Source organism: Theropithecus gelada, chromosome 5, assembly GCF_003255815.1.
Source record: "Theropithecus gelada isolate Dixy chromosome 5, Tgel_1.0, whole genome shotgun sequence".
In the NCBI taxonomy this organism is placed as follows: Eukaryota; Metazoa; Chordata; class Mammalia; order Primates; family Cercopithecidae; genus Theropithecus; species Theropithecus gelada.
Window position 1 is genome coordinate 3,018,522 of NC_037672.1, and position 15,844 is coordinate 3,034,365.

Sequence of the window (15,844 nt, forward strand, 5' to 3'; positions counted from 1 at the left end):
ACAATGAAAAGAGCAAAGAGAAAGGCACGGAGGTTAAAATAACTGGCCATTCTCTTCATGCCTGCGAAGCCGAGCAGTGGCGGGGTCTCCTCCTGGTGTGCCGCAGATGGCAGGTTCTGCACCACGTGCTTGCTGCCCTAACTCCTAAGCCTTTTGCCCCTTGGATTAGCCAAATATCAGAAGGCAGCCCCAGGCTTTAACGCCTTAACTTTCACACACTAACAAGACACAGCTTTGAGAGTCAGTTTTAGATTTGTACACCTTTTTTCTGAAGACACCGGAAAATGGGACCTACTCTAACTTACAAGAAATGTCAAGTAATTGATGTCATGACTGCAACCTTATACACAGGGTTTAAGACAGTCCTGAACTGAATCTTAGACTCTGTTAACATTATTTAAGGCCAAAATTTATCTGTTTCATGTTGTTATCCTCAGATACGAGGCTCAATATGATTTTCCTCAAACTGCCATAATTCCACAGTAGGTACCGGCTAAAGGAACTCCATCAACACCACTGGTACAAATATTAGGCTGGGATTGATAAAGTAGGGTGAGCAAAGTAGTGCATTCAGTGAGCCACCGGGAGTCAGTGACGTGGGTTCTCCCCACAGCTTTTTTCTTAAAAAAAAAAAAAAAAAACATAAAAACTGTCACCTGCGAAACTTGTGGAGAGGTTAATGATCAGTAAAACTTTCATGCAATAACTTTCTCTAGTCTCTAAGAGCAGAAGGTCCAACAAGGAACAGACTCGCCCTGGCTCCATGCCCACAGGCCCGTGCAGGGCACCCCAGCCTCACCAGACAACGCTCCTCGATCCTCAGCATCACTGTCACTGTCCACAATGTCATTATGCTTCTCGATGTCTGCCAAAGACTGGCCATAATGAGTCAATTCTTCATCTTCATTTAGATTGTAGATGCTTTTTTTCTCATGATGTCGCTGACAGAAGAGAAAAAAAAGGTTTCCTAAAATTACCACTTCCATTTCACAGCAAAAAAAAAGAGAGATATATATATATTTCCATTATATTTGAAATATGACAATGAATCCTAAGCAGCCTTAAAGAGTATTCTGGGTCAACTAAGCAATGATTCATTATTTAGACAGAAACGGAACTCATGGAGGGGAATTCTTTTTTTTTTTTTTTGAGATAGAGTCTCGCTCTGTTGCCCAGGCTGGAGTGCAGTGGTGTGAATTGGGCTCACTGCAACCTCTGACTCCCTGGTTCAAGCAATTCTCCTGCCTCAGCCTCCTGAGTAGCTGGGATTATAGGCATGTGCCACCATGCCTGGCTAATTTTTGTATTTTTAGTAGAGACGGGGTTTCATCATGTTGGCCAGGATGGTCTTGATCTCCTGACCTCGTGATCCACCTGCCTCAGCCTCCCAAAGTGCTGGGATTACAGGCGCGAACCACCACGCCCGGCCTCATGGAGGGCAATTCTTAAATAAGCCCAGGGCCCAGTTTCCACTCTAGCAATGCTGCTCAGGCCACTTGCTCTCCACCCAATGGAGCTGAAGGCAGCAGCTCAGCTGAGAACTCCTGTGCACACTGCTGCCATGTAGTGGAGTTAAGGGATTTATCCATTCAGCTAACATGTGCAGAAGAAGCTGCTTCTCCTTTGGCCTAGCCAGATAAGGCACAGGAATCAAGGGCTATCCCCTGGACCTTCCAAGTGCCCAGGAACAGGCAGAACGTGCAGAATCAGCCTTCTCCTTGGGCTTGACTTCCCTGTGCAATGTACAGCAAAAACCCTCCTCCAGTTTCTTTCCATACCTGCTGTTCCAGAGCAAACCTCTTCATCATCTTCTCCTCGGGGCTCATGCTGCTGTTGTATTCTCCGAAGCGTTTATCTCTGAAGACATTGGACTTATCCCTTTCTTTGTACTCCTTTAGTAGAGTCTGTGTACGCTGGAAAACAGGTCAGAAAACAATCTCACAAAAAACTCTTGTGATTTCCACTACAGGGGACATCAGAACAGTGCATACTTTAAAGTTCAGGGCTATGCAGTGATGTCAAAGTTCACACACGAGCTGCTTTCATCCATGATAGGCTTTCTCTACTAGTGACAGAATTCTGAGAAGAGCAAACAACTCTCAGTGATAACGGGGCGATCACTTTCTTTTCCTCTTTAGAGTCTATCGGTGCCAAAAGGAAGGGTAAACAAAAGCACACTAGCCAAGCTCAAGGCATGAACGGCTCCCTCAGCCGTAACAGCCGCCTTAAGGTTTAAGGATGTGTGCATTTTACGCCAGAATCATCTGGAAAAGTGGAAATGGGTTTAGACTCTTTCCATCCTGGAGGAGGGTACTATTTCCCATCAGAGGTACTCCTAAGAAATGTACAGTTGTGGGTTCACACTAGACACAAGGCCATAAACCAGTTAGCGAGCTCATGGTTTAGGGGCTTCACCTTCGGAAAACCAAGAGGAGCAATATTTTAAATACAGACAGCAAGTATCAAATAATTCGGTTATTTTCCCAGCAGCAACAAAAAAAGACCAAGTTTAATAGTATTCAAAGTTGGCTGTCCTGGAGGTTGAATTCCCTAAAGCAGAGAGAGGACAGAGGTGAGTGAGGAATGAGTGGCCTCTGCAACCCAAGATGGCCACACTGCAAACTCTTTTCTGCTGCGGAACTTCTGTTTGCTAAGGAACTGCCATTACAGTGGTGTTTACACAGCAATTCTGAAAGGAAATGGCACCAAGGCAAAATCTTGACGCAATGGAAGGCCCTTGGAATGATCCAATTCAGTGGTTTTACACACCCACCACAAATTGGTGCCTCGGCAGACACTCGAAACCTCTGATCTAACCCCAGACCTAAGTGTTCCTTTTCTTCTTCAGGGATTCCTCTAATGTGTGAAGTCACTTTGAAAGAATGTGAGCATGGGGCAGGAGGGAGGGCGCATGTGGTGACTTGGTCACTGCCACTCTGGTTCCAAGTTCTGTTTCAGGAGGGGACAGGCCAGATTTTGCTCCAGACATAGGTCACTTCCCCAGGGTCGGAAATGAACTTAAAGGCTAAGAAACCCACATTTAAGGTCAAAACCAGGAGCTGGAAGAGGAGGAGAGGAGAGTGGAAGGGGTTAAGAAGCAGCTGGGCAAGAGCAGAAGATGCTCCAGCAGGGACAGAAGCACACCGTGGCCCTCCTTCCCATTTACAGCACATTCCATCTGGAGAAGTCAACCGCAGTATTCATCATGTGGACAGGAGAAAAGGATGTAAAAAAAAACCATTTCTCTTATCTCACTTTGAAATGTGAAAGTGCTATTATTACATTTAAAATGCATGAAAAAGCCCTCTGCTGCCTGAAGAGTAGGAAACCATCCATTAGTTCAATAAATACTTCCAAAGGCAATTTTCGTCATTTTCTTCAAGAATGTTTCAAAAACCAATTTCTTTCAACTGAGACATGCTGAATGATTAATCCCTAGTAACTTCCTACCGTGGCAGTGCTAAACAATGTTTGTTAGAAACACCTTTGGGGTGGCCGGGCGCGGTGGCTCAAGCCTGTAATCCCAGCACTTTGGGAGGCCGAGACGGGCGGATCACGAGGTCAGGAGATCGAGACCATCCTGGCGAACACGGTGAAACCCCGTCTCTACTAAAAAATACAAAAAACTAGCCGGGCGAGATGGCGGGCGCCTGTGGTCCCAGCTACTCGGGAGGCTGAGGCAGGAGAATGGCGTAAGCCCGGGAGGCGGAGCTTGCAGTGAGCCGAGATCGCGCCACTGCACTCCAGCCTGGGCGACAGAGCCAGACTCCGTCTCAAAAAAAAAAAAAAAAAAAAGAAACACCTTTGGGGCCAGGCGTGGTGGGTCACGCCTGTAATCCCAGCACTCTGGGAGGCTGAGGCAGGAGCATCACGAGGTCAGGAGATCGAGACCATCCTGGCTAACACGGTGAAACCCTGTCTCTACTAAAAATACAAAAAGATTAGCTGGGCGTGGTGGCGGGTGCCTGTAGTCCCAGCTACTTGGGAGGCTGAGGCAGGAGAATGGCGTGAACCTGGGAAGCGGAGCTTGCAGTGAGCTGAGACTGCGCCACTGCACTCCAGCCTGGGTGACAGAGCGAGACTCTGTCTCAAAAAAAAAAAAAAAGTAAAACATCTCACTATTTAAATCACAAGGTCTAGCTGGCAATCAGATGGGAGCACATTACATGTGCTGGCCTGTACTGCTTGATGAAGTCTGTATGGACAGAGGCTGCTTACATGCTACACTGATATATATATACATATTTTTTTTGTAGATGGAGTCTCGCTCTGTCATCCAGGCTTGAGTGCAGTGGCGCAATCTCGGCTCGCTGCAACCTCTGCCTCCTGGGTTGAAGCAATTCTCCTGCCTCAGCCTCCCAAGTAGCTGTGATTACAGGGGCATGCCACCATGCCCGGCTAATTTTTTTGTATTTTTAGTAGAGACAGGGTTTCACGGTGTTGACCAGGCTGGTTTCAAACTCCAGAGCTTAGACAATCCGCCTGCCTCGGCCTCCCGAAGTGCCAGGATGACAGGCGCGAGCCACTGAACCCAGCCTACACTGAGAAGACTTCTGAGGCCTGTTCCTGCAGAGGGAGGAAGCGTCACTGGCTTCTAGCAGGAAAGAGGTAGATGGGGCAGGCATCAGCCATCTGGCCTCTAAAAACATTAGTTCTCATTATCTGGAATATGATTCTATGGGTAAATCTTAGTGAAGAAGAGCCCTTAGGCTATAAATAGGTAATATGAGTTATTCTACATTATTCTGATTCTCTTTCTTTCTTAAACTATATAGATGTTGTGACATCATACGGAATTTATGGCATAAAATAGGGATAATAACAGTACTTCCCCCTCATAAAGGTGAGGATTAAATGTAAACCGCTTGGCACAAGGCCTGACCAACTTTAAGGGGCCAGTAACTACATTAATAACATAGTTACCGATTAACAACTACATTCATATAACTTATTTTATAAATTATTTCAGAAATAAGGAAACTGAGGCACAGCTATAAAGCAATGTCCTGAGACTGGCACCTGGGGGCTGCCCTCCTCCTGCCAGACTTGAGTGCCTCAGAGTGCTACAACCCACCAGAGGGGAGAAGCCAACTGAGACAGCCCACTTACTTCTAAGGGACCAGCCCACACAAAAAGAGCCAGGCCTCCTACGCTGGCCTCACATGCCCACAGGTGTTATCAAGCTCAGAGTCAACTGGACGACCTGCTGTCCCTCAGACAGCTGCAAGTGCCACACCTCACCACACCAGGACAATGTGCCTTTGCATCTGTGTCCTCTGCCCACCCTGGGACCATGAACAGCTCACTCCCTTTGCGAAACTTGGCTGTAACTCCCTCTAGGAAGAATTTTCGGACTTTCCTGTTACACTTTCTCCTGACTGTGATCTCCTAAGGCACTCAGGTTCCACTTTTGATTTGTTCAAATATTTGTTTCTACCATGGGCCAAGCATTGGAGGTCCAAAAAGGAGCAGGAATTCCCGCCCCCGTCCCAGGCCTTCAGCACAGAGCAGGGAGGTGGATCTGCTCAATACCAGAAGTTTGAGCAACCTGTCCTATTTGGGCTACATAGCTTGGGTGGTGAACCTGAGCCCGCCCTTTAGAGACTTTGGGAGGTAAGGCAGACCTTTTGGACACACTGAGTTGCAAGAGGTGAAGCAAGGAAAACAGCCGGACTGTGCGGGGCTCGAACAACAAGCCAAGAAGGCTAAGAATAACAGTATTTAGAGAACACTTGCTATGTGCTCTATGTGCTATCTTACTTAATTCTCATAAACCACCACAAGGCGTAGGATGTATATTATTATCTCTACTTCAGAAAAGAGAAAACTGAGGCTTCAGTGGTGAAGACAAATGTGTCTATTCTAGGGACCACACTACCTTATTCTCCCACCCCTGCCCTGGGGTGTGTAATGAGCGACTCTTACCGAAGTCAGCTGCAAGTCTATCCTGCCTATTATACACGCTGTCGTCTTCGTGCAGTAAGGATATTTGATTTGATTTAAATACCATCCAGCTTGCACACTGTGATGGAATAGAGATCAGGAGCTCATGAAGGCAGGGGCAAGTTTTATTTACCTTTATCTCCCAGAACCTAGAAGCGAGGTCAAACAGAAGCGCTCGGGGTAGCAAGAAGGCTCTATAGACATTGAAATGTGAATGCATGCCCAGCCCTTACCAGTTGTGTGACCTTAGGAAATTCATTTGTCCTTTCTGTGCCTTAATTTTTTCACCAACCTACTAATGTATGTTCCTCAGTGAAAATTAAAAAAAAAATTATATTAAAAAAACTAGGAAGCAATGAGTTTCCATAGAGTTACTTCCGAAGGAACAAGGTCACGCGCTTCAGGGGAGAGCCGATCATACATCAAACGGAGCATCCCACACAGCCCCTACCCACCGTCCCTAAACCGCAGGAGCTCAAAGTAAACGCGGAAGGGTTAACAAAGCAGCTGTCCAGGACGCCGCCCGAAGTGACCGACTCCTCCTGACCCGGTTGGAAGAGTCACCAAAATAACACGAGTGCAGGGTCTCCAGGAGGGCGATAGTTTCTAGGTCACTCCAGCTCAGAGAACAGCAGAGGCTTTCGGACTATAAAGTCAGTCCCGTGACTACAAAGTCACGGCCTCCGCCGCTCAACTAGGAAACCGACGCACCGAGAAGGAGCAGCCGGTCCGAGAGCAGCATGGGGCCCAGATCCTGCCGTCCGGCTCCCCCTGCGCCCCCCGCTTACCTTCCTGAGGGCCCGCGCGCGAGACACCCCGGGCAGCCCCACGTCGTGGCGCGTCTTCCGGCCCAGGATCTGGAACTTCTGCCTGTTGACTTTCACCTCGAATGGATTGGAGTTGGCCTTCGCCGGGCCCCCTCGCGCTCCCGCCGGCGCCCCAGAGGTCTTCCTTCGCGCCCCGACCTTCTTGGCCTTTCCCATGGCGCACGCCCCGCTGCGCCCAAGGCGCCGAGACCCGAAGAGAGACGCGGCGCGCACTACCCCGAGACACGTGCCGGGCAGCGGAACCGCCTCCCGGCCTCGTCTCGCGAGAACAGCGCATCACCTCCGAGCCCGCGAGAGGTAAACACTGCGGCCGCAGGCTTCTCCTCGGCTCGCTCGCCGACAGGCTCAGCGACTACAACTCCCAGCAGGCCACGCGCCGCGGCCCGCCGTGTACTCTTGGCGCAGGGCCTTCTGGGAGCTGTAGTGCCCTGGGCGCAGCGGCGAGGGGCGCTGCCTCTTCAGCTAAGCCGTTAGCGCCCAGCCCGCCCGGGTGCGGGTCGCGGGCGGCGGCCGCGGCGGCACCCCTGCCAGTGAGCCCCTGTCCGAAGTGGGCCACGGCATTGACTCGGGGCTGCCCGGGGACCAGGCACTGAGGAGGGAGCTGCGCGCGCGAGGCGAGGGTGATGGGGCCGAGAAGAACCGGGGCGATAGCGCGGCAGCGGTGACAGCTGGGACCCGCCGCGGTCGGGCTGCCCCCTCCCGTCGCCCCGACCGCTCCCCTGCTGGTGAGGGCCGGTGGAGGCGGCGGAGGCGGCGCCCCTGGTGGCAGTGGTGGCGGCGGCGGCGGGGCAGCCCCCGGGATCGTGTCCGGGGCTCGAGGAGTGGGTGGCGCCCGGAGAGCTATGCGCGGGGGCGGCGGCGTCTCCTCCTGTTCCGCCTTCTCAGTCTCTTCCTCCTCAGTCTCATCGGTCTCGCAGAATCCGCCGCCGGCGGCGGCGGCGGCGGCGGCGGCGGCGGCGCCAGAAAATGGAGCTCGAGAACATCATGGCCAACTCGCTGCTGCTGAAAGCGCGTCAAGGTGGGTGTGTGGCAGGCGCCCCCGACACCCCCTGGAGAACCCCGAATCCCAGGGAACCCTGGCCCCCCTGAAGGAACCTGACATCCCCGGAGAACCCCGATTTCCCTGGAGAGCCCCAACACCTCCCATTGGGGGAACCCAGATCTGCACGGAGCCAGAGCCGGGGTCTGTGCAGTGTGGTCAGGCTGCCTTGGCCAGGTCCCGAGCTCGCATCTCCTGGCCCAGATGAGAGAAGTCTGCACTTTGCTCTTCTTAGTCTTGCCCTGTGTCCTTGTACTGTCCTCTCGGTGTGACCTTGGTGACAGTGTTGCTTCAGGATGGGGCAGGCAGTGTCCTGCTCGTGTTGGACAACCTGTCCCACCAAAAAAGAACGGTGTCTTTATGGTCTTAAGGGGGACAAAGAAGAGCAGCCTGGGAACTACTCTGGGTGAGAACCTTCAGATAGTGATTGTAGGGCAATGCTATTTTTAACATAACTGCTTGGTTTTGAGGTTTGATCTGAGGCTTTATGGTGTGTCAAGTGTGCTTTAGCACGACATGGTGACAAATGGACAAGTTGGCAAAAATTCAGCCTTTTATCATTATTAAAGTGAGGCAGAAATTTAAAAATAATAAGTACTGCATTCATTCACTCCAAGAAAAGTAAAAGCCAAGGCCCAGAATGTGGCAAGGCAGGGGTTAAAAAGAAAAACACAACAAGTTTTCTTTTTCTTAGCAAACTCACTTCAAGGACAGTTATAAGATAACGCTGTTCCAGAAGTCAAAACCAAAGGAATAGGCTCCAGACACCCCCCTTCCGGAGCAGGGATGAAGTTAAAAAAAAAAAAAAAAAAAAAAAGGGACGAATGTTTGTATTTAGCCAGTTCTTGTTTTTTTCTTTCATGGCAGCTACAAGGCCACCAGCTATGCAAGGCCACAAGTTATGCCAAGTCATCAGTTATGCTATAGATTATGTGACCTGTCATTGTATGATTAACTGCCTTTGTTTTGCTTCTGTAAGTTTGCTTATACAAATGCTGCTCAGTCTTTGTTCAAGGCTCAACTTTTTGGATGCGAATCCACTGAGCCCATGCGCACCTTAAAATAAATATTCTCCTGTTTTCACCCATCCTGGTCTCTTTAGTCCTCTGCCTCCTGCCACAAAAGCATCAGTTGGTCCAACCCTTCAGCGGGAGACCCCCGCAATCCTCTCTCTTGGACCTCATGTCTCCCTTGCTTGCCTCTCAAGAGAGCTGGTGACAGAACCTCGGACCTCAAGTCCCCCCATGCCAGCCACAGTAGTTCTTCACACCCCATCACTCTTACGGAATTGCTGATTTCCTCTATTTCCTTGTGTGATGGAGCAGCTCTGCTTGGATTTTGTGCTCCAGGACAGGGTAAATGCCGACTGAAGATGTGACACCAGCCAGCGCTGCATACTTAAGAGACAATCTGGAGCCAAAGGTGGTGGCCACGCTTGTAGTCCCAGCTACTCTGGAAGCTGAGGTGGAAGGCTTGCTTGGGCCCAGGAGAGTCCAGCCTGGGCAAAACAGTAAGACCATCTATCTCTTTTAAAAAGTCTGAAACAAAGACTTCATCTTCTCAGTATTTTTGTGCACCAACTCACACTATTTTGAATAGAAGAACTGAGAATGGGTGGGAAGAGAATGGAATCTTTTTCCCTTAAGACAGTCAGGGAGTCCCAGAGCAGTATGCGTTCTCAGCAGCCATTTTCAGAGGAGCATTTGACTGTGCCTCTTGTCCCTCACTCTGAACTCCAAATTGGTCATGGAAGAGAATCATCCTTCGTGGAAGTCAGAGTGACGCTAAACCAGTTTTCTTTTTACACTACCTATCTGCATGTAACTTACAAAAAGGAATTGTACCAAGCCGCCTTCCTTATAATGCAGCAGAGATTAGATAATGAGGTAAATGTAAGTGCTCTATAAATGCTAAATAATATAAAACCAGATTCTGCCACAAAGCCTGGGACCACAGTGATAGTTTGAAAAATGAACGTTTTGGCCAGGCGCAGTGGCTCACAACTGTAATCCCAGCACTTCGGGAGGCCGAGGCGGGCGGATCACGGGGTCAGGAGATCCAGACCATTCTGGCTAACAAGGTGAAACCCCGTCTCTACTAAATATACAAAAATTAGCCAGGCATGGTGGCGGGCACCTGTAGTCCCAGCTACACGGGAGGCTGAGGCAGGAGAATGGCGTGAACGCGGGAGGTGGAGCTTGCAGTGAGCCAAGATTGTGTCACTGCACTCCAGCCTGGGTGACAGAGCGAGACTCTGTCTTGGGATTAAAAAAAAAAAAAGAAAATTTTGATTTTTTCCCTGAAATATCTCATATGAGCTCCGTGGTAGTGTGATTGTGAGGTCTGTCCCCACCGAGTGAGAGTATTTGCTTCTGTGGTCAGAAGGAGTCATTGTGTACAGCTTGATTAATGGTTAGAGAAGTTGAATGTATAATATTAGAAATACATGCAGACACGCTGAGTGTTGGTTATAATTTAGGGCTTTTTCCCAAGTTGATGACTGGGTTTGTTACTTTAAAGTATCTCCCAGGATGTACTAGGAGGTGTCTTCTTGGTCATATAACTTCATAGACAACACCTTGTTGAACTTCTCTGGCTCATGTACTAGAAAATTAACCTTTGAAATGAATGAACATAGCACAAGAGTTATATTCTGGTCCTGAGAAGTACAATGTTGATGTAATATTTTTAGTGAGTCCAGTCCTTTCCTGGATTTATTTCAAATAGAATCAGTCAGTCTCCATCCCCCCTCCCTCTCTGGTCCTTGCTTGCTATGGTCTGAATGTTTGTGTTCCCCCAAAATTCTTACGTTGAAATCTTCACTACAAAGGTGATGGAATTAGGAGGTGGGGCCTTTGGAAGGTGGTTGGGTCATGAGAGTGGAGCCCTCATGAATGGTATTAGTGCCTTTATAAAAGAAACTGGAGAGACATCTCTCACTCCTTCCACCATGTGAAGGACACGAAAGAAGGTGCTGGCTGTGAATCAGAAACTGGGCCCTCACCAGACACCAAATCTGTTTTGATCTTGAACTTCTTAGCTTCCAGAACTGTGAGAAATAAATTTCTGCAATTTATAAGCTACTCAGTTTATAGTATTTTGTTAGAGCAGCTTGAACAGACTAAGACGGTCTAAACAGAGATTGTTAGAACCTTTCTCCTTTCAGGAATGTTGGCAGATGATGCTACACTGAAAGCGTTTGTGTGTCACTCTGCCAGGGACATGATGAAAGTGTGAAATGATCATATTGAGTTGGTCTTTTTTGTTTCGTTCTGTTTTGAAACAGAGTCTCACTCTGTTGCCCAGGCTGGAGTGCAGTGGTGCGATCTCAGCTCACTGCAACCTCTGCCTCCTGGGTTCAAGTGATTCTCCTGCCTCAGCCTCCCAAGTAGCTGGGACTACAGGCAAGCACCGCCACGCCTGGCTAATTTTTGTATTTTTAGTAGAGACAAGTTTTTGCCATGTTGGTCAGGCTGGTCTCGAACTCCTGACCTCAAGTGTTTCGCCCACCTCGGCCTCCCAAAGTTCTGGGATTACAGGCGTGAGCCACTGCACCTGGCCCATATTGGGTTTTTGTTGGTGCTTTGTTTTATTTTTTTCCTTGATGTAATTCATAGGTTTATAGATCATATTGTTAATGCATATGAAAACAATTTTTTTTTTGACATTGTTTCACTCTTGTTGCCCAGGCTGGAGTGCAATGGTGCAATCGCAATCTTGCAATCTTGGCTCACCACAACCTCTGCCTCCCGGGTTCAAGCAATTCTCCTGCCTCAGTCTCCCAGGTAGCTGGGATTACAGGCATGCACCATTACGCCTGGCTAATTTTGTATTTTTAGTAGAGACAGGTTTCTCCATGTTGGTCAGGCCGGTCTCGAACTCCAGATCACAGGTGATCCGCCCGCCTCGGCCTCCAAAAGTACTGGGATTACAGGCGTGAGCCACTGTGCCCGGTCTGGTTTTTTTTTTGTAATTTAGGATTTTTTTCCCTGTATAATATTGTTTGTTAAGCAACTTACAGCTTTTATGTTTTAAATAAGCTTAAATTATGTCACATCATACTTCTGAGGAGACTTTAAACACCATCTTATCTCTTGGAGAAATTGAAAACACAAATGCAGACAAGAATATGTGATACGTGCATTTTATGTGGGTTTTGGTCTTATGTATTCCAATTCTGTTCTGATTTCAGGCTGCGGTGTTATTTAGCAGTGTCTTTCACACCTGCAGCATGGTTAATATACCTGTTACTATTAATGCTGCCTCTTGCTGAGGCTTCCTCCCTAGAACTTTTGCTAACTTAAGCAAATAGGAAATTTATGGAGAAGATATTGGGTAGCTCAAAGAATCAAAGTAAGAACCTAATAATCAGGGTGGAAAGAACAGGAGCCGAGACCCACTCATTCATTCATTCATTCATTCATTCATTCGGCAGATGTGTGCTCAGAATGTTCCAGGTGCTGTGCCTATAGCAATAAACAACATATTCAGAAATTCCTGCCATTCTGGAGACCACATTCTTATAGGGGAGGCAGTCCTGAGACACATAAATAAGTGGCATATTAGCAAGTGGTGAGTGCCAAGGGAAATTACAGCAGAGACGGGGGTAGGAAGCACCCAGGTGGCACTGGTAGTTGCAGTTTCAGATAGTTTTAGACAGGGAGCTACTGACTGATAATCGGGTCTCAACTGTCACTCCTGTGACACAGCAGATATCTTTTTATTTTATTTATCTGATTTTGCCTGTGAATTTCATGATTCTTAGCCTGGGAGACAGCACCAATTGGCTTGCTTGGCTCCGGCTCCCTCCGTGCATCCGTGGCTGGGGGGGAACCAAGCAACTAGACTGACAGTCGCAGCAAGACATACACCGTAGGGGAGAAGTAAGGGAGGGGCTGCAGAAGAAACCAACAAAGGGCCATTGCAAGGGCCTGTTTACGTGGCATAGTAAGCAGGCATCGGCCATATGCGCTAGGGCCAGTGGGGTAGCTAGGAGAACAAAGAGGAAAGAGGAGATCAGAGAGATGCCAAAGGTAGAAGACAGGATAGAGGAGCGATTGCAGAGAATCCTCCAAGTTGCCTTTGAAGTTCCCCAGCTGAGGAAATTAAAAGAATGCTCTTTTTCTAGTCTCAAACTCCTGACCTCAAATGATCCACCTGCCTTGGCCTCCCAAAGTGTTGGGATTCCAGGTGTGAGCCACTGCACCTGGCCAAATTTTCTTTTCTTTTCTTTTCTTTCTTTTTTTAGACAGAGTGTCGCTCTTGTTGCCAAGGCTGGAGTGCAATGGCACAATCTCGGCTCACCACAACCTCTGCCCCCTGGGTTCAAGTGATTCTCCTGCCTCAGCCTCCCAAATAGCTGGGATTACAGGCATGTACTACTATGCCTGGCTAATTTTGTATTTTTTTGTATCTCCCTGTTGGTCAGGCTGGTCTCGAACTCCCAGCCTCAGGTGATCCACCCGCTTCAGCCTCTCGTAATGCTGGGATTTACAGGCATGAGCCACGGTGCCCAGCCAATTTTCTTTTTTAAAGACAGGGTCTCACTCTGTTGCCCAGACTGGAGTGCAGGTGAGGCAGTCATAGCTACTGAAGCTTCGAAGCCTTGAACTCAGGGGCCAAGCAATGCTCCTGTCTCAGACTCCCAAGTGGCTGGGACCACAGGTATGCGCTGCCATGCCCAGCTAATTTTGTGTTTTTTGTAGAGCTGGGTCTCACGGTGTTGCCCAGGCTAGTCTGGAACCCCTGGACTCAAGTGATCCTACCCTCCCACTTCAGCCTCCCAAAGTGCTGGGATTACAGGGTGAACCACTATACCCAGCCTATTAGAATTTTCAACAGTATGTAAGATCAAGTTTTCTAGAAAGAGTTATAAACTAAGTATTTCTTCTTATCTGTCAGATATTTGAAGTAATCTATGTAGTAGTCAGCCAAATTATTTCTCTGCCACCAAAGGGTTACCCCATTCTCCCAAAATAACAATGTCTACCGTCTGTTACCATCATTGTGGTACAGCTAATTTGGGATGCTATCAATCAGCCAGGTTATTAGCAACCAGGTCAGTTTGGTTTTCTTATTTTTTCTACTTTTCTATAATGGGTTTAAATCAGGATTTTTATTTCTTGGTCAGTGAACCAAATATTGGGTTTAGTGGCTTTATGCTACTTTAGGACAAAAAATATCTGTACAACTGATACATAAAAGAATATTCTTAGGGCCGGGCGCGGTGGCTCAAGCCTGTAATCCCAGCACTTTGGGAGGCCGAGGCGGGCGGATCACGAGGTCAGGAGATCGAGACCATCCTGGCTAACATGGTGAAACCCCGTCTCTACTAAAAATACAAAAAAACTAGCCGGGCGTGGTGGCGGGCGCCTGTAGTCCCAGCTACTCGGAGGCTGAGGCAGGAGAATGGCGTAAACCCGGGAGGCGGAGCTTGCAGTGAGCTGAGATCCGGCCACTGCACTCCAGCCTGGGTGACACAGCGCGAGACTCCGTCTCAAAAAAAAAAAAAAAAAAAAAAAAAAAAAAAAAAAAAAAAGAATATTCTTGGCCAGGCACAGTGGCTCATGCCTGTAATCCTAGCACTTTGGGAGGCCAAGGCGGGTGGATCACGAGGTCCAGATATCAAGACCATCCTGGCCAACATGATGAAACTCCGTCTCTACTAAAAATACAAAAGTTAGCCGGGCGTGGTGGCGTGCACCTGTAGTCCCAGCTACTTGGGAGGCTGAGGCGGGAGAATCACTTGAACCTGGGAGGTGGAGGTTGCAGTGTGCTGAGATCGTGCCACTGCACTCCAGCCTGGCGACAGAGTAAGACTCCGTCTCAAAAAAAAAAAAAGAATGTTCTTGAGTTTTATATTTTGACCAAAATTAGGCAATAGTTACCTTAAAGAAAAATGATACAATGAAAATCATTTTGGCTTTATTAAAGCTCCCGAAAAAAACTCTAGAATTAGGGCTTCTTGAGGTACTTTTTAACAGAAACATTTACGGTATTTTGTACGTATGTGTGCAAAGTCCATTATTGACATTTATGTCATGGTTATAAAGACTAATTTGGTAACCATATTCAGTCTCCAGTAAATATGTGGTTAATTGATATGTAAATTACTTCCAAAATACAAATTAATAGTCTCATATTACATTTTTGTGCTTTGCTACCTTTACCTCAAACAAAATAATCTGTGTGGTTCTTCATGCTTGTTTCCGCACCTTTTGCCCAGCTTTGCTTGCGTCAGTCATCGGCCAGGGGACTGTCAGCACCTCATGAAGCCCTTTAAATGCTTCTCTGAGGTCATTTGCATAATGTTGTGGCCTATAGTAGGTACTCAATAAATAGCTGATGGTTGGATGAATGAATGAATAAGGATGAGGAAATGAGCAAGCTAGGCATGCCTGCATCTGAAGCAGAAGTGGCCCAAAAATGCAAGGAAAAGAAACTTGGCAGGAATAGCAGGAAAAAGAAAGGCAGAGGATGGTATTGTGTGAGTTTGCTAGGGCTGTGTGACAAAGTGATACAAACCTGATGTCTCCAGCAACAGACGTTTGTTGTTTCACAGTCTTGGAGGCCAGAGTGCAAGATCAAGTTGTGAGCGGAGCTGGTTCCTTCTGTGGGCTGTGAGGAAGAATCTGTCGCAGGCCTCTCTCCCAGCCTCTGCTGGCTCGCTGGCAGTCTCTGGTGTCCCCTGGCTTGGAGGTGCATCATTCTGATCTGTCTTCATCTTCACGTGGCGTGCCCTCTGTGGGCGTCTCTGTGTCCAATTTTCCATTTTTATAAGGATACCAATCATGTTGGATTAGGGCCCACCCTGATGACCTTATTTTAACTTAATTATCTCTATAAAGACCCTATCTCCAAATAAGATCACTTTCTGAGGGTTAGGAGCTAATTGGGGAATAGAACTCTAACATACGTTCTTTAAGGCGGGATGAATTCAGCCTGTAACAAGTACCTTTGAAACAGATGAAGGCAGCCCGTAGAGGGGATCCTTGGGCCTTCAAACACTGTGGCCCCACTTTACTGCCTGCTTTTG

The 15,844-nt window shown here is 48.0% G+C and overlaps 2 protein-coding genes across 7 annotated transcripts in view; one reads left to right on the forward strand and one right to left on the reverse strand.

The window, feature by feature from the left end:
- NOP14 (NOP14 nucleolar protein) overlaps positions 1–7,126 on the reverse strand; it is a 29,389-nt gene extending 22,263 nt beyond the window's left edge. For both annotated transcript variants that reach the window (XM_025385541.1, XM_025385540.1), the window contains exons 1-3: positions 6,732–7,126; positions 1,779–1,913; positions 800–941 (exon numbers count right to left, since the gene is read on the reverse strand). In XM_025385541.1, coding sequence (XP_025241326.1) covers positions 800–941; positions 1,779–1,913; positions 6,732–6,926 — 472 coding nt within the window. In that variant the 5' untranslated portion in view covers positions 6,927–7,126. The remainder of the gene's footprint in view (positions 1–799; positions 942–1,778; positions 1,914–6,731) is intronic.
- Positions 7,127–7,179: 53 nt separating this feature from the next.
- GRK4 (G protein-coupled receptor kinase 4) overlaps positions 7,180–15,844 on the forward strand; it is a 75,516-nt gene continuing 66,851 nt past the window's right edge. For 2 of the 5 annotated variants that reach the window (XM_025385363.1, XM_025385368.1), the window contains exon 1: positions 7,180–7,788. In XM_025385363.1, the coding sequence (XP_025241148.1) occupies positions 7,737–7,788 (52 nt within the window). In that variant the 5' untranslated portion in view covers positions 7,180–7,736. The remainder of the gene's footprint in view (positions 7,789–15,844) is intronic. The other 3 variants (XM_025385365.1, XM_025385367.1, XM_025385364.1) reach the window with 3 other exon arrangements.